We start from the raw sequence: 27,080 nt of genomic DNA, 5'->3' as shown, positions 1-27,080 counted from the left end.
AAAAAAAAACAGAAGAGAAAATAAAGAGACATAAAGCTGAACACAAACAAAACAAAACAAAAACAAAAACAAAACAAACTCGAACAAGTATAAAAACAAAGAAGAAGTCAAGTTAAATAAAAGCCAAGTGCTCTCCCTCGTGTGTGTGTGTGTGTGTGTGTGTGTGTGTGTGTGTGTGTGCGTGTGTGTGTGTGTGTGTGTGTGTGTGTTCCCAGCCGTACCCAAAGAGGCAATACTTCAGCTCCAACAACTCTTATAACAACTCCAATAACAACAACTTCTATAACAACAACTCCTATAACAACAACTCCAACAACAATTCCTATAACAGCGCTCACGAGTCTAGCATGAGATCGAACCCCCCCAAAAAAAAGAACAACACTCATGGATATCAAGTCTTTTTTCTCTACTTTCTCTTTCTTTTTCTCTTTTCATTGTGTTTCTTTTCTTTCCACTTTTCTTTTTTTTGCTTCCATTTTCTTTCCTTTCCCTTCTCTCGTTTCTCTTTCCTCTTTCTCCTTTCTCTTCTACTCTATTCTCTACTTTCTCTTTCTCTTCTCTTTTCATTTTGTTGCTTTCCTTTTTTCTCTTCTCTTTTATTCCATTTTCTTTCCCTTCTCTCGTTTTTCCTCTCTTCTTTCCTCTTTCCTTCTTTTCTCTTTCTTTTCCTTCTTTTTCCCTTGTAATGAATAACGTTCCTGAGAGCTCTTGAAATACTATGAAGCATCGTACACATCATCAACAAGTCACTATCATCACCATCATCATCATCTCTCTCGTTCTGCTTTCTTTATTCTCTCTTTTCTTTCTTACCTTCCACTTTTTCCCCTTTTTCCTTTTCACTATCATTACCATCATCATCATCATTCTCGTTCCATTTCCTATCTCTTCTCTTTTCCCTTTTCTCTTCCATTTTCTTCCCCACTTTCCTTTCCTTTCTTTACTCCTCTTGTTTCTAATCCATGGCGTTGAGTGTCTACCATCCCTCCCTCTCTCTCTTGATACGGGAAGTGGACGTGTTTAAAATGAGTTACTGGATGAACGTATAGTGTATTAGACGTGTCCTGTCCTTGTGGTACCTTCCCGGGCTAAGAGGAGAGGCGTGTTGCTTAATGTGGGAACGTGGGTAGTGGTGTGGGTTCTTTTCTCGGAGTTCGTTGAGAGTTTGTGAAGAAAAATGATTGGTATATATTGTTACTGGGAACTTTGGGAGAGAGGTGTGGAGAGAGAGGAGGGGGGTGAGAGAGGGGTGTGTGTGTGTGAGAGAGAGAGAGAGAGAGAGAGAGAGAGAGAGAGAGAGAGAGAGAGAGAGAGAGAGAGAGAGAGAGAGAGAGAGAGAGAGAGAGAGAATAGAAGGACTGACAGAGATACAGAGAACCAGACAGACAGACAGACAGACAGACATACAGAGACAAAGGAAGATAAATAAATATCCAGACGTAGAAAAAAAAGACAGAAGAAAATAAATTAATAATAATCCTTCTTTTTACCCATTCAGACAGACAGACAGACAGACAGATAGAGAGACAGACAGACAGACAGACAGACAGACAGATAGAGAGACAGACAAACAGACAGATTGACATAGAGAGACAGACAGAGACAAACAGACAAGGCATAATCTCACACACACACACACACACACACACACACACACACACACACACACACACACACACACACACACACACACACACACACACACACACACACACACACCTGTCGTTAATCAGACGCGGAAACACCCCTTTAGGCAGGTAACACGGAGCATGAATAACATCAATAACTAATAACATACTATGAATAACGAGGCGGCGAGTGATGATGATGATGGTGATGAGGAGGAGGATGGTGAGCCTGATGAAAATGGTAATGGTGAAGAGATAGTGATGATGGTGATGATAGTTTTTACAGAAGTTCCATTCGCTTATGTCGCTTCTAATTTCACCTTCACAAGACTCCTAACATGTCTAGTATTCATATTCTCCTATACTCCAATTTATTCAATGCTTATACTTCAATTTCAACCTTACAATCAAAGTCTATATTTACCAACATATCTATTATTAACTTGGTGTGGCCTCAAGTACCTGTTAAGTCAAGCTTCTCACTTTGGCCCTTGAAAAAAAGAGCAAGATATCGGAAAATAAACGAGAAAAAGAAAAAAAATAACCGCAACACGAGAAAAAAACAAGGCAAAAACTCGCTACCACAAAAAAGATAAAAATAAATAAAAGAAATAAACGCTGAGTGAACGCGGGAGAGCTACCACCGTGACCAACTTAACTTATCATCTCGTCGAAGTTCACTGTATCAAAAGAAGTAGAGGGTATCTTGCAATAGTCTTTAGCTGATAGAAAGGACTCGGTATTTGGTTGGTTTATCAGAGTGGTGGTCGCTATACGTTCTAACATATTCTTCCTGTTGCAACGCTGAATGATGAAGACAAAAAAAGCCCAAATTAAGAGGATGGTCAGCAGTAACACCACAGGACAGGAGTAATATAACGCCCCTCACCCTGGACTCAGTATTTGGTTAGTTTAGCAGTGTGGTGGTCGCTATACGTTCTAATATATTCTTCCTGTTGCAACGCTGAATGGTGAAGACAAAAAAAGCCCAAATTAAGAGGATGGTCAACAGTAACATCACAGGACAGGAGTAAGATAGCGCCCCTTACCCTGGACTCAGTATGTGGTTAGTTTATCAGAGTGGTGGTCGCTATACGTTCTAATATATTCTTCCTGTTGCAACGCTGAATGGTGAAGATAAAAAAAGGCCAAATTAAGAGGATGGTCAACAGTAGCATCACAGGGCAGGAGTAAGATAGCGCCCCTTACCCTGGACTCAGTATTTGGTTAGTTTAGCAGAGTGGTGGTCGCTGCATTCTAATATATTCTTCCTGTTGCAACGCTGAATGGTGAAGACAAAAAAAGCCCAAATTAAGAGGATGGTTAACAGTAACATCACAGGACAGGAGTACTATCTTCGTTTATGGTCCATCTTCTCCCATTCTTGTGGTCGAACTTGTGATGATAATATAGATGTCCGAAAAGGCCCTAATTCCAGCGGCGGCAAAGCAACGGTTGTAATAGCCCTTTAAGTAAGAGGAAGGAGAAGAGAACAATCGCCCCCCTTACCCTTGTGCAGCAAAAGAAGGAGCCGAGGAAGATCACGAGGCACACGGACAGGGCCACCAACCCTCGCCTGGACCGTAGCTTGGGGAAGGCGTCCACCAGCGCCACCACCAACGATTCCATCTGCACGAACTGGAAACGAACACACGAACACACAAACTAGAGCTCTACGGTACTTTTCATCTACACAGAGTTAAACACAAACACACATACACACAAACTAGAACACTACGGTAGACTCAATCCTTGCAGACTTAAACACAAACACACGAACACACAAACTAGCTATCTATGGTAGTCTTTATCCTCACAGACTTAAAACAAACACACAAACTAACACACTAAAGTAGCCTCCATCCACACACACACACACACACACACACACACATCCTTCCTCATTTCTCTCGCTCTCTCTCTTAACTCTCCCTCTCCTTCACATCTCTCCTATCTCTCCCTCTCTCTCCTTCCCCTTCCTCTCTCCCCCCAGGTCCTTCCCTCCCTTCTCTCCTCTCTTCTTACCGCTGAGTCTATGCCGAGGAAGAAGAGCATGAGGAAGAAGAGCAAGGACCACAGGGAGGGCATGGGCATGAACGCCAGGGCCTGAGGGTACGTGACGAAGGCAAGGGCTGGACCTGCGGATGAAGGGGCGAAGGTTAGAAGGGAAGGAGGTAGAAGAGAGTGTTTGAGTGTCTGTAAATGGGTTCAAGAGTGACAGGGAAGGATTGATGGAAGGGGAAGGAAAATGAACCTGGTTAATCTTCTCTGAGGGCTTGGAAAACAGTCGTAATGTGGGACAGAGGGCCATATTTTAAAACATTTCTGCGCCCAAGAACACGTAATTTACTAGTCTTTCGTGGGAGTTTAGGGCATTTCCAAGGGTACTTTTATGACCCTGGTGGTGATCTGAGCCTTCTTCTGTACCGTGAACCTAAAAGAACATTCATTAGAACTCGATTAACCTCTTTTATGGCCTTTGGAAATAGTTGGTGTAAGGGGTGGGAGCATCTGACAATACCAACCAGAGACCTTCAAGAATAAGACCCAAGACTCACCAGCTGTCGTCACCTCCGCCACACTCGTCCCCAACTCCCTCGACAGAAAGCCCAGGACGGAGAACACGACGAAGCCCGCGAAGATCGAAGTGCTGGCGTTGATGATTGGGACAATGATGGAGTTTCTTATGCAGTTGTTATTGAATCTACTGAACGAGGACATCGTGGGAATGGTACCCCAGCCAGCGCCGAAGGAGTAGAAGACTTGCACGGCGGCGTCAACCCACACCTACGGGAGAGGGAGAGAGAGAAGGAAGGGTTAAAGTGAAGTGATTGATCTGATTTGACCTGGTGTAAATTGGAGAAGAGAAGGGAAGGGAAAGGTGAGGTAAGGTAAGGATGTTAGATGTGAGATTAGAGAGGGAGAGAAGAGAGGAGAGATGGAGGGGGAGAGAGAGAGAGAGAGAGGGGGAGAGACGAATAGAGAGGAGAGAGAGAGAAGCAGGAAAGGAATGAAGAAAGAGAGGGAGGAGGAAGAGAGAAACGGAAAGGATAGGAGAGAGAGAGAGAGAGAGAGAGAGAGAGAGAGAGAGAGAGAGAGAGAGAGAGAGAGAGAGAGAGAGAGAGAGAGAGAGAGAGAGAGAGAGAGAGAGAGAGAGAGAGAGAGAGAGAGAGAGAGAGAGAGAGAGAGAGAGAGAGAGAGAGAGAGAGAGAGAGAAAGGGGAATGACTAACTGATTGATTCATGATAATAACAACAACAACAACAACAACAACAACAACAATGACAATAATACCTCCTGCTTATGTATGTTAATGTATGAGTGTATCTACGAATGTATGTATGTATGCGTCTATGTGTGTGTGTGTGTGTGTGTGTGTGTGTGTGTGTGTGTGTGTGTGTGTGTGTGTGTGTGTCGAGCCATGTGTGTTTATCTGTACATATCCGCATTACAGTAACAGGCGGAGCGTTTCTGTCAATGTTTGCCTTTCATTAGATTGCACTGCTTGCCCGGACGTAACATTGCCCGCCGCGCTGCACGGAGGGACAAACAGAGGCTGAGTATTGAAACATTGGCGTGTGTGTGTGTGGGGGGCGAGTCCTCTCCGTCGGGCTTCAAAGGGGTGGCTGCAGGTCGTGAGAGGGACAGTCAAGTACAAGGAAAGTGAAGTAATGTAAAGGGAAATAGAGTAGAAACAGGAGAAGGATAGAGTGATTCGTAAGGCTTGAGGGAGGCAGGTCTGTATGTTCAAGCTTCCCCTTACTCACACCGGGTTCCAGGACGTGAGAGGGACAGTTTAGGACAAGGAAAGTGAAGTATTGTAAAGGGAAATAGAATAGAAACAGGAGAAGGATAGAGTGATTCGTAAGGCTTGAGGGAGGCAGGTCTGTATGTTCAAGCTTCCCCTTACTCACACCGGGTTCCAGGTCATGAGAGGGACAGTTTAGGACAAGGAAAGTGAAGTATTGTAAAGGGAAATAGAATAGAAACAGGAGAAGGATAGAGAGATTCGTAAGGCTGGAGGGAGGCAGGTCTGTAGAGTCAAGCTTCCCCTTACTCACACCAGGTTCCAGGAGTCTGTTGAAGTCTGGGACGATGTAGTAACTTATCCCAATCCAGGCGCCGGGCAGGGTCACGCCGCGCGCAAAGAGGATCACCAGCATCACCAGGGGGAAGGTTGCCGTGAACCACACCACCTGGGGAGACACCACACCACTACTTGAGACACACCACCTTAGCCACACCATCTGCAGACACCACACCACCACTTGAAACACACCACCACCAGAGACACACTACCATCAGAGCCACATCACCATAGCCACATCACCTGAGCCACATCACCTGAGCCACATCACATGAGCCACATCACGAGCCACATCACCTGAGCCACATCACCTGAGCCATATCACCTGTATCTATGTCTGTCTGTGTGTGTCTCTCTCTAAAACATTCTAAAACCCTTATATTTTGAGCTGATTTCTCTTACGATCTGTCTGTCTATCTGTCTGTATCTGTTTCTGTCTATCTCCATCACTCTCTTTCTAGAACTTGTCCTGAATATACGATAGAAAACCCTGTGTCTGTCTGTCTGTCTGTCTATCTCTAAAACGTTCTAAAACCCTTATATTTTGAGCTGATTTCTCTTACTGTCTGTCTGTCTCTATGTCTGTGTTTCGATCTGTCACTGTCTGTATCTGTCTGTATATTTGTCTATATCTATCTGTCTGTCTCTAAAACGTTTTAAAACCCATATATTTTGAGCTGATTTCTTTTACTGTCTGTCTGTCTGTGTCTGTTTCGATCTGTCTCCGTCTGTATCTGTCTATATATTTGCCTGTCCCTGTTCCTGTCTGCCTATCTCATCCCTTCTCTTTCCAAAACCTTCCCTGCATATACGAAAAAGAAAAACAAAGGAAAAACTAAACATCCCCGGAACATCTTTTTGCGACATGATAGAATTCCTCGGAGGACGCAGCTTCATTTCATCTCGCTGCCTTTTTTATTCTGAGTGAAGCTATTCTGGGAGGCACGCGCTGGTGGTGGTGGATTGATGCACCTTGTCAATTTGTGAACGTGAATCGTACATGTGAGACTCGAACGCGGCCCTTCAGTTTTATTTGTCCTCTTGATGGGATGAAAACTGCCTGAAATATGTTGTCTCTGTCTGTCTCTCCGTCTCTCTGTTTGCTGTGTATATAATTAGGGAGTGATAGATAGATAGATAGATAGATAGAGATAGAGAGAGAGAGAGAGAGAGAGAGAGAGAGAGAGAGAGAGAGAGAGAGAGAGAGAGAGAGAGAGAGAGAGAGAGAGAGAGAGAGAGAGAGAGAGAGAGAGAGAGAGAGAGAGAGAGAGAGAGAGAGAGAGAGAGAGAGAGAGAGAGAGAGAGAGAGAGAGAGAGAGAGAGAGAGAGAGAGAGAGAGACAAGAATGGAAAGACAAAATGAATGAATGAAAGAAAGAAAAAGAAAGAAAGGAAGGAAGGAAAGGAAGGAAGAGAGAGAGAGAGAGAGAGAGAGAGAGAGAGAGAGAGAGAGAGAGAGAGAGAGAGAGAGAGAGAGAGAGAGAAATCTACCTATCTATCAATCTATCCATCTATCTTACCTTTCCCACGCCCACCTACCCACCTGGCTACCCATTCACCTGTCTGAACTCACCTATCCAATCACCTCCAGGCCTCCATACTTACCTGTCTGCTCGTCTATCTGTCAACCTCACCTTCCCTATCTATCCATCCATGCATCTATATGGCTAATTACCTCCTAACCTATCCAACAATCCATCTACCTGTATGACCTTACCTTCCCTACGTAACCTACTGATCAATCTACCCATCAGTCTACCTAATTAACTACCTCATTCCCTATCTTCATATCCAATTAACTCTTCTTTCGCCTGCCTATCAAATCTACTCATCTCTCAGTCTACCCACCTACCACACCACCTGAAGAACAACCACATCACGACCACCGGAACCATCGTACCTGATCCATATTACCTGAGTCACCCCTTTTGAGCAACGTCACTTTCCATCTTCTTGTGCTTACCTTCCCGAGCACCTTGACGCCCTTGATAATGCAGAGTAAGGCGGAGCACCAAACCAGCGCTGACGCCCCCACAAGATACCACACCATGCCGTCAGGTTCCCCGATGCCTCCTGATATCTGTAGGACCTTGTTGCTGGAAGGAGAAGAAGGAGGAGAAGGAGGTGGTTACATAGATTTACATAGACTTGCATTTTCTTATTTTTTTTTACAGTTGGGTAATGTTGAGTTTATCTTCAAAGGGAGTAGAAAATAGACGTTTATTTTTTTAAGAAGGAGAGGGAGAAGGAGGTAGAGTTACATAGAGTTACATAGACTTCCATTTATTTATTTTTTTACGGTAAGGGAATGTTGAGTTTATCTTCGTGGGAATAGAAAAAAAAACGTTTAATTTGGCGGGAAAACGTTGGTGTAAAAATTGATTAAATGAGAGAGAGAGAGAGAGAGAGAGAGAGAGAGAGAGAGAGAGAGAGAGAGAGAGAGAGAGAGAGAGAGAGAGAGAGAGAGAGAGAGAGAGAGAGAGAGAGAGAGAGAGAGAGAGAGAGAGAGAGAGAGAGAGAGAGAGAGAGAGAGAGAGAGAAACTAGATAACAAACAGAAAAAAATGAGATAGGAGAAAGAGAAACGAAGAAAAGAAAGAAAGAAAGGAAAGAAAGAAGAAAGGAAAGGAAGAAATGAAGTAGGAAAACGCAAAAGAGGTAAATAGATAGATAGATATAAAGATAGATAAAGAAAAAGAGAAAGAAAGAAAAGGAGACAGTGTGTGTGTGTGTGTGTGTGTGTGTGTGTGTGTGTGTGTGTGTGTGTGTGTGTGCGTGTGTTTGTGTTTAATACCAGAGCTACAATCAACATCATTACCAAAACATACACGAAACACGTAAAATTCATGTATCGTCTATTTCGTGAACTAACAAACAAACCCCTGGCATGAATGATCCTACCAGTGACTATATGAAAAATGAATAAATGATAAAAGATAAATACATGAGTGAATAAACACGTAAATAAAGTTATAAAACGAGATAAATGAAAGCCAAAAAGGATCGCTCGTTATCAATGCTTTTCAACCTGTACTGTACGTGTATTTTTGTTATGTTTCAGGGCTAATTATTTTATTTTTGTTGTTAATTATTTTTTTATTCAATTTCTACTACTACTACTACTACTACTACAACTACTACTACTACTACTAATACTACTGCCTATCCTTCTCTTCCTCTTTCTCTTCTCCTCCTCCTCCTCATCATCATCATCATCATCCTCCTCTTCCTTCTCCCTCTTCTCCTCCTACTTTTCCTTCTCCTCTTCCTCTTCCTCCTATTTGTCACCATTTCCTCCTCCTCCTCCTCCTCCTCCTTCTTCTTCTCTCGTGTTCCTCCTCTTCCTCCTTCCCCTCCTGTTTATTCTCCTTCTCCTCCTCTTCCTCCTTCTCTCCTCCTCCTCCTACCACCACCACCACCACCACTACTACTACTACTACCACTACTACTACTACTACTACTACTACTACGACTACGACTATTACTCACTGGAAGAAGTCGTCGGCAGGAAAGACCAGCTTGTCGTGTTGAGCGCTGGAGGCGTTGAGAGAGTCGAGAAGGGAGAGTCGAGTTCCTTCTCCCTCCCCTGGCTGTCAAAAAGAGAGGGAGAGAGAGGGAGGGAGAGAGAGAGAAGGGGAGAGAGGGAGGAAGAGGGAGGGAGAAATAAGATAAGGGCAGGGAAGAATAGGGAAGGAAAAAAAGAGAAGAGTAGGGAAGGGAAGGGAAATTAGGAGACGGGACGGGAAGGGATGGGAGGGGAAGGGAAGGGAGGGGATGGGAAGGGAAAGGAAGAGAAGAGAAGGGAAGGGAAGAGAAGAGAAGCGAAGGAAAGGGAAGGAAAGGGAAGGGAAAGGAAGGGAAGGGAAGGGAAGGGAAGGAATGGGAAGAGAAGAGAAGCGAAGGGAAGGGAAGGGAAATTAGGAGACGGGAAGGAAGGAAGGAAGGAAGGAAGGAAGGGAAATTAGAGACGGAAGGAAGGGAAGGAGGAGGGAAGGAAGGAAGGGAAGGAATGGGAAGAGAAGAGAAGGAAGGAAGGAAGGAAGGAAGGATGGGAAGAAGGAAGGGAAGGGAAGGGATGGGAAGAGAAGAGAAGCGAAGGGAAGGGAAAGAAAAAAAGAACGAAAGAGAAACAAAGAAAAGAAGAAAAAGGGAAAGAAAAAGAAAGGAAGAAAGAAAGAAAGAAAGAAAAAGAAAGAATAAAAGAAAGATAGAGAAAATATATATAAATCCACACACAAAAAAACTTACTAACTAACTAACAAACAAACAAACAAACAAACAAACACAAACACTCATCCACAAACTCAAAAACAAAAACAAAAGTATAAAAAAAGTCACAAACACCCCAAAAAATCAAGCAAAAAGAGAGAGAGAGAGAGAGAGAGAGAGAGAGAGAGAGAGAGAGAGAGAGAGAGAGAGAGAGAGAGAGAGAAACAAAAAAGAAAAAGAAAAGAAAGAAACACGAAACAAGAAAAAGAAAGAAAAGAACGTGACCCAACCCAGCCCTTCCCTTCTCACCCCAACCCAGCCCTTCCCTCCTCACCCCAACCCAGCCCTTCCCTCCTCACCCCAACCCAGCCCTTCCCTTCTCACCCCAACCCAGCCCTTCCCTCCTCACCCCAACCCAACCTCCCCCCACACCCCGGTAACACTCACGGTGAAGCAATGGGGGGTGTTCCAGGGGTGATCACAGCTTTCCCAGGGGACGGAGGAGCCCAGGGAGTAGACCAGGAACACCACAGGGTAAGCCACGACCATCCCATAGTAACTTGAGGCTATGAGGTTGACCAGCACCTTCGTATAGGCGACACCTGGTGGAGGGATTAATTAAAGGTGTGAGAGATAGATAGATAGATAGGGAGATAGAGATAGATAGATAGATAGATAGAGAGAGAGAGAGAGAGAGAGAGAGAGAGAGAGAGAGAGAGAGAGAGAGAGAGAGAGAGAGAGAGAGAGAGAGAGAGAGAGAGAGAGAGAGAGAGAGAGAGAGAGAGAGAGAGAGAGAGAATGAATGAATGAAAGAAAATGAAAGAAAAAGAAAGAAAAAGAAGGAAGGAAAAGCAAGAGAGAGGGAGAGAAAAAGAGACTGAGAGAGAGAGAGAGAGAGAGAGAGAGAGAGAGAGAGAGAGAGAGAGAGAGAGAGAGAGAGAGAGAGAGAGAGAGAGAGAGAGAGAGAGAGAGAGAGAGAGAGAGAATGCAGAGAAGGGAAGAAGAGGAAAGGAGAGAAGGAAGGAAGGAAGGAAGGAGGGTCAGAAGACTTGGAAAGAGGAAGGGGTGCGGAGGAGGAGTAAAGAAGGAGAGAGGAAAGGAAGGATTTGCAGAAGAAGGAAGAAAGGAAGGACAGAAAACAGGGAGAGAAGAGAGAAGAGAAAGGGGTGAAGGAGAAAGGAAAGAAGGAAGGCTGGTTAGAAGGAAGGAAGAAAGGAAGGAAAGAAAGCAGGGAAGGAAGAAAGAAGAGAAGGGGTAACGAAGAAGGGGAGAGGGAAGGAAAGAAGGAAGGGAAGGTAAAGGAAGGGAAGGGAATAGAAGGGAAGGAAAGGGAAGGGAAGGAAAGGGAAGGGAAGAGAAGGGAAGGGAAGGGGAAGGGAAAGGAAGGGAAGGAGGGGAAGGGAAAGGGAAGGGAAGGGAAGGGAAGGGAAAGAAGGGAAAAGAAAGGAAGGGAAGCGAAGGGAAGGGAAAGGAAGGGAAAGGAAGGGAAGGAAAGGGAAAGGGAAGGAAAAAAAAGGAAGGAAAGCGAAGGGAAGGGAAAAGAAAGGAAGGGAACAGAAAGGAAGGGAAAGAAAGGGAAGAGATGGGACAGAAAGGAAGGGAAAGTAAGAAAAGGAAGGGAAGTAGCGAATGTCCCCAACCTTACTTTTATCTTTAACCCATCTCTATCCACCTAACTATCCATCTATCTAACTATCTATCCATCTATCTAACTATCTATCCATCTATCTAACTACCTATCCATCTATCTAACTTTCTATCCATCTATCTAGCTATCTATCCATCTATCTAACTATCTATCCATCTATCTAACTATCTATCCATCTATCTAACTATCTATCCATCTATCTAACTATCTATCCATCTATCTAACTATCTATCCATCTATCTAACTATCTATCCATGTATCTAACTATCTATCCATCTATCTAACTATCTATCCATCTATCTAACTATTCATCCATCCATCTAACCATCTATCCATCCATCTAACCATCTATCCATCTATCTAATCATCCATCTATCTAACCATTCATCCATCTATTCATCCATCTATCTAACCATTCATCCATCTATCCATCCATCTAACCATCTATCCATCTATCTAACCATTCATCCATCTATCTAACCATCTATCCATCTATCTACCTAACTATCCATCTATCTAACCATTCATCCATCTATCTAACCATCTATCCATCTATCTAACTATCTATCCATCTATCTAACCATCTATCCATCTATCTAACCATCTATCCATCTATCTAACCATTCATCCATCTCTCTAACTATCTATCCATCTATCTAACTATGTATCCATCTATCTACCTAACTATCCATCTATCTAACTATCTATTCATCTATCTAACTATCTATCCATCTATCTACCTAACTATCCATCTATCTAACTATCTATCCATCTATCTAACTATCTATTCATCTATCTAACTATCTATCCATCTATCTATCTAACTATCCATTTATCTAACTATCTATCCATCTATCTAACTATCTATCCATCTATCTAACTATCTATCCATCTATCTAACTATCTATCCATCTATCTAACTATCTATCCATCTATCTAACTATCTATCCATCTATCTAACTATCTATCCATCTATCTAACTATCTATCCATCTATCTACCTAACTATCCATCTATCTAACTATCTATCCATCTATCTAACTATCTATCCATCTATCTATCCATTCATCCATCTATCTAACTATCTATCCATCTATCTTACTATCTATCCATCTATCTAACTTTCTATCCATCTATCTAACTATCTATCCATCTATCTAACTATCTATCCATCTATCTAACTATCTATCCATCTATCTAACTAACTATCCATCTATCTAACTAACTATCCATCTATCTATCTATCCATCTATCTAACTATCTATCCATCTATCTAACTATCTATCCATCTATCTAACTATCTATCCATCTATCTAACTATCTATCCATCTATCTATCCATCTATCTAACTATCTATCCATCTATCCATCTATCTAACTATCTATCCATCTATCTAACTATCTATCCATCTATCTAACTATCTATCCATCTATCTAACTATCTATCCATCTATCTAACTATCTATCCATCTATCTAACTATCTATCCATCTATCTAACTATCTATCCATCTATCTAACTATCTATCCATCTATCTAACTATCTATCCATCTATCTAACTATCTATCCATCTATCTAACTATCTATCCATCTATCTAACTATCTATCCATCTATCTAACTATCTATCCATCTATCTAACTATCTATCCATCTATCTAACTATCTATCCATCTATCTAACTATCTATCCATCTATCTAACTATCTATCCATCTATCTAACTATCTATCCATCTATCTAACTATCTATCCATCTATCTAACTATCTATCCATCTATCTAACTATCTATCCATCTATCTAACTATCTATCCATCTATCTAACTATCTATCCATCTATCTAGCTATCTATCCATCTATCTAACTATCTATCCATCTATCTAACTATCTATCTGTCTATCTCTTACCTCTGAACATTGGAGAGACGCTGAAGAGAGTGATGAAGCCTGACGAGGAAAACTGCCCCACCGCAGACTCCAGGAGGAACAGAGGGACCCCCACCAGCACCACCATCACCAGGTACGGGATGAGAAACGCACCTGGGGAGAAACGAAGGGCAGGTAAGGGAAGGGAAGGGAAGGGAAGGTGAGGTGAGATAAGGGAAGGGAAGGGAAGGGAAGGTGAGGTGACGTGAGGGAAGAGAATGGAATGGAAGGGAAAGGAAGGGAAGGGAAGGGAAGGGAAGGGAGGGGAAGGGAAGGGAAGGGAAGGTGAGATAGGGGAAGGGAAGGGAAGGTGAGATAGGGGAAGGGAAGGGAAGGGAAGGTGAGGTAAGGGAATGGAAGGGAAGGGAAGGAAAGGTGAGGCGAGGTAAGATAAGGTAAGGTAAGGCAAGGAAAGAAAGAAAAGAAAGAAAACACGAAAAAAAAGAAAGAAAGAAAGAAAGAGACTGAAAGAGAAGAAAGAAGCAAACAAACAAAAAAAACAAAAAAAAAGAAAGAAACACGAAACAAGAAAAAAAGAAAGAAAAAAAAGAAAAAGAAAGAAAACTAAAAAAAAAACACATGTCTCTTCCCCTCATGATCTCAGCAACCACGAACAAAGAAGGAGAGAAGGAAGGAAAGAAGGAAGGAAGGAAGGATGGGGAGAAGAGATGAGGAAAAGAAGAAAACAAAGCAGGGAGGGAAGAAATAAAGAAAAAAAAAAGGGCAATGACTTCCACACACGGCCGCAAGATGTCACTGGTTAAAGGGCTATTGCACGGCCATTACGCGGGGAAGTGTTTTATAGTGGCGCCATTCTTGTTCGGTTCATGCTGCCCTCCGGAGCTTCACTTAATCCTCATAGAGTTCCAATAGAGTCCGGGTTGATAGGCGGTCTTCAGGATAGCACGTGGGTAGTCTTAAGGGGCTCTTACACTGGGCAAATTTTCCGTGGATCTTCAGTCAAACCACGATTTCCGCTGGCGTGGTTCTCATATTTCCGTGGTTTTCTGGCGTGTCCACGATCTTCCAAAGCTACGGTAGATTTCACTGAAGGAAGACGGTATTACTCACTATCATCATCATCAGCAATAACAAGAAACAAATGAGGACAACGCTATCGGGAATCGTGGTTTGACTGAGGATCCACGGAAGATTTGCCCCGTGTAATAGACCCTTAAGCAACTCCACACAATGATTGGCTTAAGAAAAGAGCTGACTCGCGGTTTGGTGTTTTTTTTAAGTAGCGTCATTCCTTCCTCCCTTCCTACCTCCCTCTTATTTTCTTTTTCTCTTTCTGCCATTCTTCCTTCGTTCTATCCTTCTTTCCTTCCCTCCCTTTCCATCCCTCCTCCTCTCCTTCCTTCCTTCACTCTCTATCATGTGTTCTACCCCCTCATTCTCTCTCCTTCACCTCCTCCTCTTTCCTTTCTTTACTTCCTCCTTCACTTCCAATCATCTATTCCTTCACCTCCCTTTCCCTTTCCTTCACCTCCTATCTTCCCTCCTTCCTCCTTCAGTCTGCTATCCTTGGTCATTCTGAAACTCCCAAACATCTAATTCTTCCTTTCCTTCTCTCTCCTTCACTTCCTACGTGTTTTTCTTCTCATTCTCTCCTCTTTCCTTCCTCCTCTTTCCTTCACTCAATCTGCTATTCTTCATCTTCATAACACTCTATAACATCCATTTCCTCCTCTCGTTTCATCTCTATCTACCTCTTATTTCCTCCCTTTTCCTTTTCTAACATGTATTTCTTTACCCCCATCCCTTCCCTTCGCCTCCTCCTCTCTCCCTCCTTCTGTCTGGTATTCCTGGTCACTGTAACACAACCCAGTCATCGCGAGGGAGTGCCCAGCGTTATGTCACTTCGGCGTCACAATGGGCGTCTGGGAGCCTTGAGCAAGATGTCATCGTTGCGTAGCTGTTCCTAAGAGGGAGTGTGAAACTGATCTTGAGAGTCATGGGTCTTCTTTCACTGGTCTTATGTGGGTCTCTCTGTCTGGCTGTCTCTGTCTCCTGCTCAAATAAATAATCCGCTACCGAAAAAAAGAGGCTACCACATTTCTGTTTATCTAATGGGGGCTTTTGCAGGCGAGTCAACGTATGAAACAGAGGAAAACGAGGAGGAAAGAAAAATGGGAAACAGATACATGGTTAGAAGGGAAATATATCATACGGAAATTAAACTGCCGAAATCATTGAAGACTCCTAAAATTAACTAAGCTAAAAAAAATATAAAAACTCAGCACATCATCCAGAAAAACACAAAATAACACCATGAAACAGAACAGCACCACCACAACATCAACACAACGGACTCAGCAAACTTCTTAGAATATTAAAAAAATAATGAAAAAAGAAAAAAAAGAAGAGTAAATGAGTGGATGTATAAGTGAATGAAATGAAGGTTGAAAAAACGGTAATGCATTAAGTCCAACCAACCAGTCAGCCAGTCACCCAACCAGCCAGTCAACCAGCCAGTCAGTCACCCAACCAGCCAGTCAGCCACCCAAACAGTCAACCAGTCAGCCATCCAACCAGTCAACCAGTTAGCCAGTCAACCATCCAACCAGTCAACCAGTTAACCAGTCACACAACACACCAGTTAGTCAACCATTCACTCACCCAAACAGTCAGCCAGTCAGCCATCCAACCAGTCAACCAGTTAACCAATCACACAACACACCAGCCAGTCAGTCACCCAACCAGTCAACCAGTCAACACACCAGTCAGCCAGTCAGTCACCCAACCACCCAATCAACCAACACACCATCCACCCAACACCTCTCCTCCCGAAATTGACCTCTCTCTCGGCCACCTCTTTGGATTCATTTTAGGAGCAGCAAGTAGCGGGCTTTTTTTTTATTATCGTTTCATTTTTTGTGCCCTTGAGCTGTCTCCTTTGTTGTAAAAAAAATCAGCCATCCACCCACCCACCCAGTCAACCAGCCATTCACCCAGTCAGCCACCAGCGCCCCGTCCTCTCTTTTCACGGCTCCCCGCCCTCAAGACCCTGGGCGTGCCTGGCTCAATGGTTGGCTGTGTCCGCCTCTTCTTAAGCTGGCGTCCGTGGGGGGGTGACGAACAGTGTGGTAGGTGGGTGTGGTAAGTAGCTAGCGGATGGGTCTTGTAGGTAGGGAGACTTACTGGCGTGGAGACTTACTACCTACAACTTTCTACCTACGTTTTATACCTACGACCCTTTGTGTATATTGGTGATGTATTTCGTGTATTACTACAACTACAACAATAACAATAACAGCTTCTACAACAATAATAACTACTACTACTATTACTATTTTTGTTTTCTTAGTGTTATTGTCATTACTACTACTACTACTACTACTACTACAACTACATTAACTTGGCAAACAAACCCCGTAGAGAAAATTCCACCACGTCAACAACATCTTTTAAAGTCTGCCATTAACTAAGATCATAAAGAACGGTTTTCCTCTCCCATAGAAAACCGTTTGATATTTAAGGCAGACTAAACCACTGAAGTCCTCGTTAGTGTTGTTGCCTCTCTCTAGACACACACGCAATCACACCGTCCTTTGCACACATAAAAGTACACATAGACAGACAGATAACAGACACACACACACACATCACCTTACGCACACCCTCATCACCCCTTCCTCCCCCTACACACACACAGCACCCTCCCTCAGCACCCCAACTTGCCCCTCTCCTCGTGCTCACCTCCTCCGTTCTTGTAGCAGAGGTAGGGGAAGCGCCAAAGGTTACCCAGGCCCACCGCATACCCGGCCAAGGAGAGGATGTAGTCCTTGTTAGAAGACCAGTTGCCCCGCTGCTTGTTCTCGTCCTGCCCCATAGTGCGTGCTGGGGGAAGAGGGGAAGGAGGAGGAGGTGTTAGTGCGTGCTGGGGGAAGGGGAAGGAGGAGGAGGAGGTGTTGGTGCGTGATGGGGGAAGGGGAAGGAGGAGGAGGACGTGTTGGTGAGTGATGGGGGAAGGGGAAGGAGGAGGAGGAGGTGTTGGTGAGTGATGGGGGAAGGGGAAGGAGGAGGAGGACGTGTTGGTGAGTGATGGGGGAAGGGGAAGGAGGAGGAGGACGTGTTGGTGCGTGCTGGGGGAAGGGGAAGGAGGAGGAGGACGTGTTGGTGAGTGATGGGGAAGGGAAGGAGGAGGAGGACGTGTTGCAGGAGTGATGGGGGAAGGGGAAGGAGGAGGAGGACGTGTTGGTGAGTGATGGGGGAAGGGGAAGGAGGAGGAGGACGTGTTGGTGAGTGATGGGGGAAGGGGAAGGAGGAGGAGGACGTGTTGGTGAGTGATGGGGGAAGGGGAAGGAGGAGGAGGACGTGTTGGTGAGTGATGGGGGAAGGGGAAGGAGGAGGAGGAGGTGTTGGTGCGTGCTGGGGGAAGGGGAAGGAGGAGGAGGAGGTGTTGGTGCGTGATGGGGGACGGGGAAGGAGGAGGAGGACGTGTTGGTGTGTGTTGGGGGATGGGGATGGTGGAGGAGGAGGTGTTGGTGAGTGATGGGGGAAGGGGAAGGAGGAGGAGGAGGTGTTGGTGAGTGATGGGGAAGGGAAGGAGGAGGAGGAGGTGTTGGTGAGTGATGGGGGAAGGGGAAGGAGGAGGAGGACGTGTTGGTGAGTGATGGGGGAAGGGGAAGGAGGAGGAGGACGTGTTGGTGAGTGATGGGGGAAGGGGAAGGAGGAGGAGGAGGTGTTGGTGAGTGATGGGGGAAGGGGAAGGAGGAGGAGGACGTGTTGGAGTGATGGGGAAGGGGAAGGAGGAGGAGGACGTGTTGGTGAGTGATGGGGAAGGGGAAGGAGGAGGAGGACGTGTTGGAGTGATGGGGAAGGGGAAGGAGGAGGAGGAGGTGTTGGTGAGTGATGGGGAAGGGGAAGGAGGAGGAGGACGTGTTGGTGAGTGATGGGGAAGGGGAAGGAGGAGGAGGTGTTGGTGAGTGATGGGGAAGGGGAAGGAGGAGGAGAGTTAGGAGTGATGGGGAAGGGGAAGGAGGAGGAGGAGGTGTTGGTGAGTGATGGGGAAGGAGGAGGAGGACGTGTTGGTGAGTGATGGGGAAGGGGAAGGAGGAGGAGGACGTGTTGGAGTGATGGGGAAGGGGAAGGAGGAGGAGGAGGTGTTGGTGAGTGATGGGGAAGGGGAAGGAGGAGGAGGACGTGTTGCAGGAGTGATGGGGAAGGGAAGGAGGAGGAGGACGTGTTGGTGAGTGATGGGGAAGGGAAGGAGGAGGAGGACGTGTTGGTGAGTGATGGGGGAAGGGAAGGAGGAGGAGGAGGTGTTGGTGAGTGATGGGGAAGGGGAAGGAGGAGGAGGACGTGTTGGTGAGTGATGGGGAAGGGGAAGGAGGAGGAGGACGTGTTGCAGGAGTGATGGGGAAGGGGAAGGAGGAGGAGGACGTGTTGGTGAGTGATGGGGAAGGGAAGGAGGAGGAGGACGTGTTGGTGGAGTGATGGGGAAGGGGAAGGAGGAGGAGGACATTGGAGTGATGGGGAAGGGAAGGAGGAGGAGGAGGTGCAGGAGTGATGGGGAAGGGGAAGGAGGAGGAGGTGTTGGTGAGTGATGGGGGAAGGGAAGGAGGAGGAGGAGGTGTTGGTGAGTGATGGGGAAGGGAAGGAGGAGGAGGAGGTGTTGGTGCGTGGGGGAAGGGGAAGGAGGAGGAGGAGGTGTTGGTGAGTGATGGGGGAAGGGGAAGGAGGAGGAGGAGGTGTTGGTGCGTGCTGGGGGAAGGGGAAGGAGGAGGAGGTGTTAGTGCGTCCTGGGGGAAGGGGAAGGAGGAGGAGGAGGTGTTAGTGCGTCCTGGGGGAAGGGGAAGGAGGAGGAGGAGGTGTTGGTGCGTGATGGGGGAAGGGGAAGGAGGAGGAGGAGGTGTTAGTGCGTCCTGGGGGAAGGGGAAGGAGGAGGAGGAGGTGTTGGTGCGTGATGGGGGAAGGGGAAGGAGGAGGATGTTGGTGTGAGCGATGGAGTGAAGAGATTACGCTAGATTTTTATACATTTATACATTCACTATGAAGGACATTTACATAGTACTTGATCAGTGATAACAGAGCACGTGATCAGATAATAAGAAATGTGTGTTTAAATCTGATAAAAAGTTCGGTATTTTCCCTTGAAGTGTACGATAACCCCTGAAAAATAAAATCATCTTTGACATCATCTAGATAGGAAGACGTACTTTTTCACAACATTAAAGCAAGACCTGTATCCATTTGGCATCACTGCAGGAAAGTAATGAAATATATTAAGCAAACATGTTCTACTCCCACTAAATGTTACTGAGGTACAAATATCATGGTTGGTATTATGACACTTTCGTTTCTCACATCAGCTATTTCTAGAGGTCAAAGAGGGGGTCAGTCGGATTCTAATGAGTGTTTCTTTAGGTTCATGTTACAGAAGAAGGGTCAAACTACCACCAGGGCCATACAACTACTCTTGGAAATACCCACAACTCATACGAAAGCTTTGTCAAATAGGTGTTTCTTTAGGTTCATGTTACAGAAGAAGGGTCAAACTACCACCAGGGTCATACAACTACTCTTGGAAATGCCCACAACTTATACGAAAGCCTTGTCAAATAGGTGTTTCTTTAGGTTCGTGTTACAGAAGAAGGGTCAAACTACCACCAGGGCCATACAACTACTCTTGGAAATGCCCACAACTTATACGAAAGCCCTGTCAAATAGGTGTTTCTTTAGGTTCATGTTACAGAAGAAGGGTCAAACTACCACCAGGGCCATACAACTACTCTTGGAAATGCCCACAAGCCGACGAAAGCCTTGTCAAATATGTGTTCTTGAGCGCCGAAATGTCTTATAATACGACCCAAGATGTCCGGAAACCTTAGGACTATAGATGAATAGAATTAAACTAAAATAAATGCAATTCCTAATTAATTGAAAAAAAAAAAAAACATTGAGAAAAAATAAAGCATTCAAGACGCCATATGCCACAGGTCTTCCTATCTAGGGTTAATTAAGCAATTCTAACTTTTTTTTACAATTAAGGAAGCAGCTCAAGGGCAAAGAAAATACTAATGAGAGAAAAAAAAGCCCGCTAATCACTGCCCCAATTAAAAAGTTTAGAAGAGTGGCCAAAAGAGAGGTCAATTTCAGGAGAGGTGATACGATACTCCCCTCTTTACGAGTCTATCTCCACTATTGAGGGAAACACTACAGTAATGCAAAAAGACACATATATAAAAGAAAAACGATACTCTCCTCTTTACGAGTCTCGATCTCTCCACTATCGAGGGAAACACTACAGTAATGCAAATAGACAAAAAAAAAAAAAAAAAAAGATACTCTCCTCTTTACGAGTCTCGATCTCTCCACTATTGAGGGAAACACTACAGTACTTCAAATAGAATCATCTTATAGGGAGTCAAGGGAAAGCATTTGGCCGTAGGTTCACTAAGATAGAATACGCATGTTACCAATTTGCACTCCTTGTAGAATTGACTATAATTGTTGAGGGAAATAAATGGATGATGGAAGTTGATTCGGGTGTCTGAGGAAGCTACTTTAATCCTAACGAGTCTATCTTTCCTTTTCTCTCCCTTCCTTCCCCTCCTCTACCCTCTTCTCTTTCCCTCACCTCCTTCAAGCATACCTTCCCTTCTCTTTCTCACTGTTAATCCACCTATCAGTGCCTCGCCAGCTTCCTCCTTCACTGTAAAGCAAAATAACATCAATAGTTTTCATTATACAATCTAATTCATGGCGTGGAAATAAAACTGATCAGGGAATCTTCATATATCGACCCGTGTTTACACTGTTTAACCACCTATCGTCAGCTTCCTCATTCACTGTAAAGAAAAATGAAATAAAATCCTTCATTATACAATCTAGTTCATGCCGTGGAAATAAAACTAATCAGGGAATCTTCTTGTCTTCCTCATCGTCTTTCTCTTTTAAACGAGTCAGACTTATCTTCTCTCCTTTTCCCTACATTCTTCTCTGTCTCTCTTTCTCTTCAATCCTTTTAACTATTCAGTCTTTCCTCTCCTCTCCTTTCCCTTCTTCTTTTCTTTATTTCATTCCCTTCAGTCCTTTTAACAAGCCAATTTTCTCTCCTTTCCTCTCCTATCAGTGTCTCACCAGTTTCCTCCTTCAATGTAAAGAAAAATAACATCAATCCCTTCATTATACAGCCCAGTTCATCCCGTGGTAATAAAACTAATCTCGCGCCGTGAGGATAAGTCATGCGTGGCGCGGGGATGAGCGGAGGAGCATTTGACGAGCGCTTACTCCACGTTTACCTGACAATGTGTTTAAGAATGCCATGGTAGGTTGGGGGCAGGGTACAGAGAGGGGGACCAGGGAGCTTCATGAGGGTGGGATGCTGGGTCAAAATGTGTCTATTCCACCTTCACGGGACAATGTGTTTAAGAATGCCATGGTAGGTTGGGGGCAGGGTACAGAGAGGGGACCAGGGAGCTTCATGAGGGTGGGATGCTGGTTCAAAATGTGTGTCTATTTGGGAGTGATGTCAGTAAGATGGACTGTTCCTTTAGTTTTAACGAGTCTGTCTTATTTCCCTTTCTCTCCTCTCTTCTCTTTCCCTCACCTCCTTCAATCATACCTTCCCTTCTCTTCCTCACCGTCTTTCTCTTTTAAGCGAGTCAGACTTATCTTCTCTCCTTTTCTCTACAATCTTCTCTGTCTCTCTTTCCCTTCAATCCTTTTAGTAATTCAGTTCTCTCTCCTCTTCTCTCTTTTCCTTCAATCCTTTTAACAATTCTTCTTCTCTTCTCTTCTCTTCTCTTTCCCTTCAATCATTTTAACAAGTCAGTTCTCTCTTCTTTTCTCTTCTCTTCTCTCTTTTCCTTCAATCCTTTCAACAATTCCTCTTCTCTTCTTTTCTCTTCTCTCTTTCCCTTCAATCCTTTTAACAAGTCAGTTCTCTCTCCTTTCCTCTTCTCTTCTCTTCTCTCTTTCCCTTCAATCCTTTTAACAATTCCTCTTCTCTTCTCTGTCTCTCATTTCCTCCAGTCATTTTAACGAGTCAATCTTCTCTTCTCTCATCTCTCTCCAGTTAGCCCTCTCCTCTCCCCTCCATTTCATTCCTCTCCTTTCCTCCTCTCTCCTCTCCTCTCTTCTTTGATTCCTTCCTTTATTTTAACAAGTCACCAACAGTCCCTCCTTCCCTCCCTCCTATGCGTTCTCCCCGACCTCTCAGTGTTAAAGCATCCCGCTAGTTACTGCAAGAAGCGAACGACCCTCACTATACTGTAACTCGTGTTTGCTGTGTTTATTTTCGCTTAGTTTCTTTGGAGGCCTCACAGTGCTTGCCTTGTGTTTGAATGTATACCTTGTTGTTTTAGTGGTGGCTGATCCTCTTCTCGCTTCTTCTACTCCTCTTGTGTTTGTGTGTGTGTGTGTGTGTGTGTGTGTGTGTGTGTGTGTGTTTTAAGAAAGAATTATACATAGATTTTTTTTTATGTGCTGTATTTTGTATCTCTATCTCGGTTTGTTCCCTATTTCTGTACTAATTTGAAGACGGGCTTTTGTTTGTAAGGGTTCTGCGTATTAGATAGCTTGTTTTTATACAGCAAAGGAAGCAGCTCAAGAGGGCAAATAAAAAAAGAAGTAACAATGAGAAACTGATGTATGCGTTTTCTGTAAGGGTCTCGTGTGTCAAATAGCTTTTTCTCCATTCATTATTTTATTACAGCAAAGGAAGGAACTCAAGGGCAAGAAAAAAGAAAGATTAATAGAGAGAAAAAAGCCCGCTAATCACCGCCACTATAAAAAAAAATAGTTCAGAGGGGCCAAAAGAGAGGTCAGTTTCGGGAGGAGGTTGTTGTGATCTATCCTGTTTTCTGTTTATCTGTTTGTTGTTTGTGTGTGTGCGGTTATAGCATCAGCAAGTCTGTCTTCACTATTTCGACGCAAGATTACGCGTATTGAGTTTTGTTTTTCTTCTTTTTTGTTGGTCTTTTTTCCTTCTTCTTTTTTTGTGTGTGTGTTTCTTAATGTTCTGCTTCTTCTTCTTCTTCTTCGTTTCGCTGTCTTCCTTTTCTTTCTCCTCTTCTTTGTTCTTTCTTTTCTTCTTCTTCTTCTTCTTTTTCTTCTTCTTCTTTTTCTTCTTCTTCTTCTTCTTCTCCTCGTTGTCTTCCTTTTCTTTCTCCTCATCTTTGTTCTTTATTTCCTTCTTCTTCTTCTTCTTCTTCTTCTTCTTCTTCTTCTTCTTCTTCTTCTCCTCGTTGTCTTCCTTTTCTTTCTCCTCATCTTTGTTCTTTATTTCCTTCTTCTTCTTCTTCTTCTTCTTCTTCTTCTTCTCGTTGTCTTCCTTTTCTTTCTCCTCATCTTTGTTCTTTATTTCTTCTTCTTCTTCTTCTTTTTCTTCTTCTCCTTCTTCTTCTTCTTCTCTAACTCCTCTTCTTCCTTCTTATCGTCCTTTTTTTTCTTCTTTTTCTCGCATCTCCAAGACGGTTCCGACACCACCACCACCACCACCACCACCACAACAACAACAACACAAATCTTCACCACACTTACTAGGACGAAGATAGTGTTTAATTCTCACCGTGAAAAAAAAAAAAAATCAAAATCAAGACATTGTTCCTTAATTTCTGCACGCACCACTACTACTACTACTACTACTACTACTACTACTACTACTACTACTACTACCACTACTTGAGAGAAAAAAGGTGGAGAAGGAAGAATAAGGAAGAATAAGGAGATAGAAGAGAAAGACTACGAGAAAGAGAACTTGAGATTAAAATTGAGAAACGAAAAAGAAGGAAGGAAAGAACTGAATAAGGAAGAAGATGTAATTAGAGAAAAGAAGGAAATAAAGACGAGGAATAGGAGGAACACGAAGAAAACCAACCACTACTACTTCTACTACTACTACTACTACTACCACTACTACTACTATTACTACTACTACTACTACAATTACAACTACTCACCGTTACGAAAGACTGGTTAGGACGCACTGAGAGAGGGAGAGAGAGATGAATAAGGAGGAAGATGGAATAGGAGAAAAGAAGGAAATAAAGACGAGGAATAGGAGGAACACGAAGAAAACCAACCACTACTACTTCTACTACTACTACTACTACTACCACTACTACTACTACTACTACTACTACAATTACAACTACTCACCGTTACGAAAGACTGGTTAGGACGCACTGAGAGAGGGCGAGAGAGATGAGGTGTACGATTTTTGAGGTTAGTGACTGAGTGGCTGGGGGCTGCGTAACTGTGCAGATGTTTCAATGGTCTACCAATTAAAGTCACTACATCCACCACTGGCGCTACTACTACTACTACTACTACTACTACTACTACTACTACTACTACTACTACTACTACTACTGCTACTGTGTCTTTTGAAGTGTTATTTTATGCATCTCTGTTAGTCTTGTTCTTCCTGTTCTTCTTCTCCTCCTCCTGTAATTCTTTTTTTTTTCCTTCTCTTTTGTATCTTAATGTTCAATCTTCATTTTGTCTTCTCCTTGTCTTCCTTTTCTTCCTCTTCATCGTCTTTTTCTTTCTTCATTTCCTCCTTCTCCTTCTTCTTCGGCTATTTTTCTTCCTTCTAAGCGTTCATTTTCTTTTTCTCTTTCCTCTTTCTTCCATATTTCCTTCCTCTTCGTCCTCCTCATCGTCTTTATCCTCTTCTTTCATTTTTCTTCTTCCTTCTTCCTCCTTCTTCTATTCCTCATTCTTCATTTCTCTTTCTCCGTGTCTTCCTTTCTTCCTTACCATCCTCATTTTTCATCTTCTTCCTTCTTCACTTTTCTCTACCAATGCTTTCCTCCTTCTCCTCCTCCTCCTCCTCCTCCCCCGCCTCCTCATTCACAAGGGGACACAATGAACAGCTTAACAACTAGCCAGACAGACACATCCTCCATTCAATAGCATGTGTGTGTGTGTGTGTGTGTGTGTGTGTGTGTGTGTGTGTGTGTGTGTGTGTGTGTGTGTGTGTGTGTTTAGATTTATAAAACACTAACGAAAAAAAAACATTAATAAAGCAGAAAAAACAGAACTCACATTATTATTAACATGACAAATTAACTAACTAAATAAATAAATAAATAACCAACTACATAATAAACACCAAACACTCACCTGGATGTAATTAAAAAGATGACCAGGTATTCACTAATGACGCAGGTGGTAGCGGCGGCGGTGGAGGTACAGCCGGAGACACAGACGAAGGCACAGAAGGAGTATCTTGTCCCCGTTTTCCCTTAGGGCGTCAGCTGTCACCTCTCCTGTTCAGCGTCCGCGACTCAGGGCAGACAGGCGGCAACTGGCAGCGGGTTAAGGTCGCGGGGAGACAGGCAGATCACGTCACATCCAAGCCTCTCGCGGTCTGAGGAGAGGGAGAGCGCGGCGTGTGGTTACCGGCGTGTGGAGGGCGAGACGGTGTTGGTTACGGGCTGGAGAGGTTCCCAATGCCGTGTCCTATTGTTTGTACTGATGGTGAAGTCTAGTGGGTGTCTTGTTCCATTCTTTTTTTTTTTTTTCATTCATTGGCTACGGTTTTTTTTTTTTTCTTTGACCCATTTTAAATACTTTCTCTTCCTTGCCTACCTGTTCCGTCACTCTATCCCTTTCCCTTTCCTTATTTTTCTATAGCCATCTCTTTTCCCTCTGTTTAACCCGTCCTCTGCGATTGGCACGGATTTGGTTTTTACTGGTAGCCCGGTAACATATACTCCCAGGTCTTTCTCTGCCTCTGTGGTGGATAGTGGAGTGTTTCCCATGTGGTATTGGTATGCTGGATATCCCTTCACTGGTAGCCTGGTAACATATACTCCCAGGTCTTTCTCTGCCTCTGTGGTGGATAGTGGAGTGTTTCCCATGTGGTATTGGTATGCTGGATATCCCTTCACTGGTAGCCTGGTAACATACACTCCCAGGTCTTTCTCTGCCTCTGTGGTGGATAGTGGAGTGTTTCCCATGTGGTATTGGTATGCTGGATATCCCTTCACTGGTAGCCTGGTAACATACACTCCCAGGTCTTTCTCTGCCTCTGTGGTGGATAGTGGAGTGTTTCCCATGTGGTATTGGTGTGCTGGATATCCCTTCACTGGTAGCCTGGTAACATATACTCCCAGGTCTTTCTCTGCCTCTGTGGTGGATAGTGGAGTGTTTCCCATGTGGTATTGGTATGCTGGATATCCCTTCACTTGTAGCCCGGTAGCATTTACTCCCAGGTCTTTCTCTGCCTCTGTGGTGGATAGTGGAGTGTTTCCCATGTGGTTTTGGTGTGCTGGATATCCTCTCCCAAGGTGCAGGACTTTACATTTTTCTTCATTGAATTGTAGCAGCCACTTTTTATTCCATTCCTGAAGCTGGTGAGGTCTGACTGTAGGAAATCCGCAGTCAAGGGGTTAAGTAAGGCAAGCTATAAGTAGTTATTGCAAAAGATCGTTACTGTACATGACTGACGTGAGCTATCGGACATTATCACGAGAGCGGAATATATTAATAAAATTTGCACTCCCACCCTTCTGATGAATACGTGGAAAGTAAAGATTAGAAAAAGAGGGAAGGAGAGAGATTAATACATGATAATTTACGCCAGTTTCCCCTCGCTGCTTCCCCCTTACCCTGGAGCATGGGGGAGAGTGATTC

The 27,080-nt window shown here is 44.1% G+C and overlaps 1 protein-coding gene across 7 annotated transcripts in view; it reads right to left on the bottom strand.

The window, feature by feature from the left end:
- LOC127001334 (sodium- and chloride-dependent glycine transporter 2-like) overlaps positions 1-25,786 on the bottom strand; it is a 37,958-nt gene extending 12,172 nt beyond the window's left edge. For all 7 annotated transcript variants that reach the window (XM_050865820.1, XM_050865822.1, XM_050865824.1 and 4 more), the window contains exons 1-10: positions 25,566-25,786; positions 17,190-17,330; positions 13,470-13,601; positions 10,370-10,524; positions 9,203-9,303; positions 7,678-7,810; positions 5,690-5,824; positions 4,187-4,415; positions 3,654-3,766; positions 3,138-3,266 (exon numbers count right to left, since the gene is read on the bottom strand). In XM_050865820.1, the coding sequence (XP_050721777.1) occupies positions 3,138-3,266; positions 3,654-3,766; positions 4,187-4,415; positions 5,690-5,824; positions 7,678-7,810; positions 9,203-9,303; positions 10,370-10,524; positions 13,470-13,601; positions 17,190-17,322 (1,260 nt within the window). In that variant the 5' untranslated portion in view covers positions 17,323-17,330; positions 25,566-25,786. The remainder of the gene's footprint in view (positions 1-3,137; positions 3,267-3,653; positions 3,767-4,186; positions 4,416-5,689; positions 5,825-7,677; positions 7,811-9,202; positions 9,304-10,369; positions 10,525-13,469; positions 13,602-17,189; positions 17,331-25,565) is intronic.
- Positions 25,787-27,080: the final 1,294 nt, after the last annotated feature.

This window comes from Eriocheir sinensis, chromosome 20 (genome assembly GCF_024679095.1).
Source record: "Eriocheir sinensis breed Jianghai 21 chromosome 20, ASM2467909v1, whole genome shotgun sequence".
Lineage (NCBI taxonomy): Eukaryota > Metazoa > Arthropoda > Malacostraca > Decapoda > Varunidae > Eriocheir > Eriocheir sinensis.
Note: the sequence above shows the minus strand (reverse complement) of the source record. Positions and strands in the feature narration are given on the sequence as shown.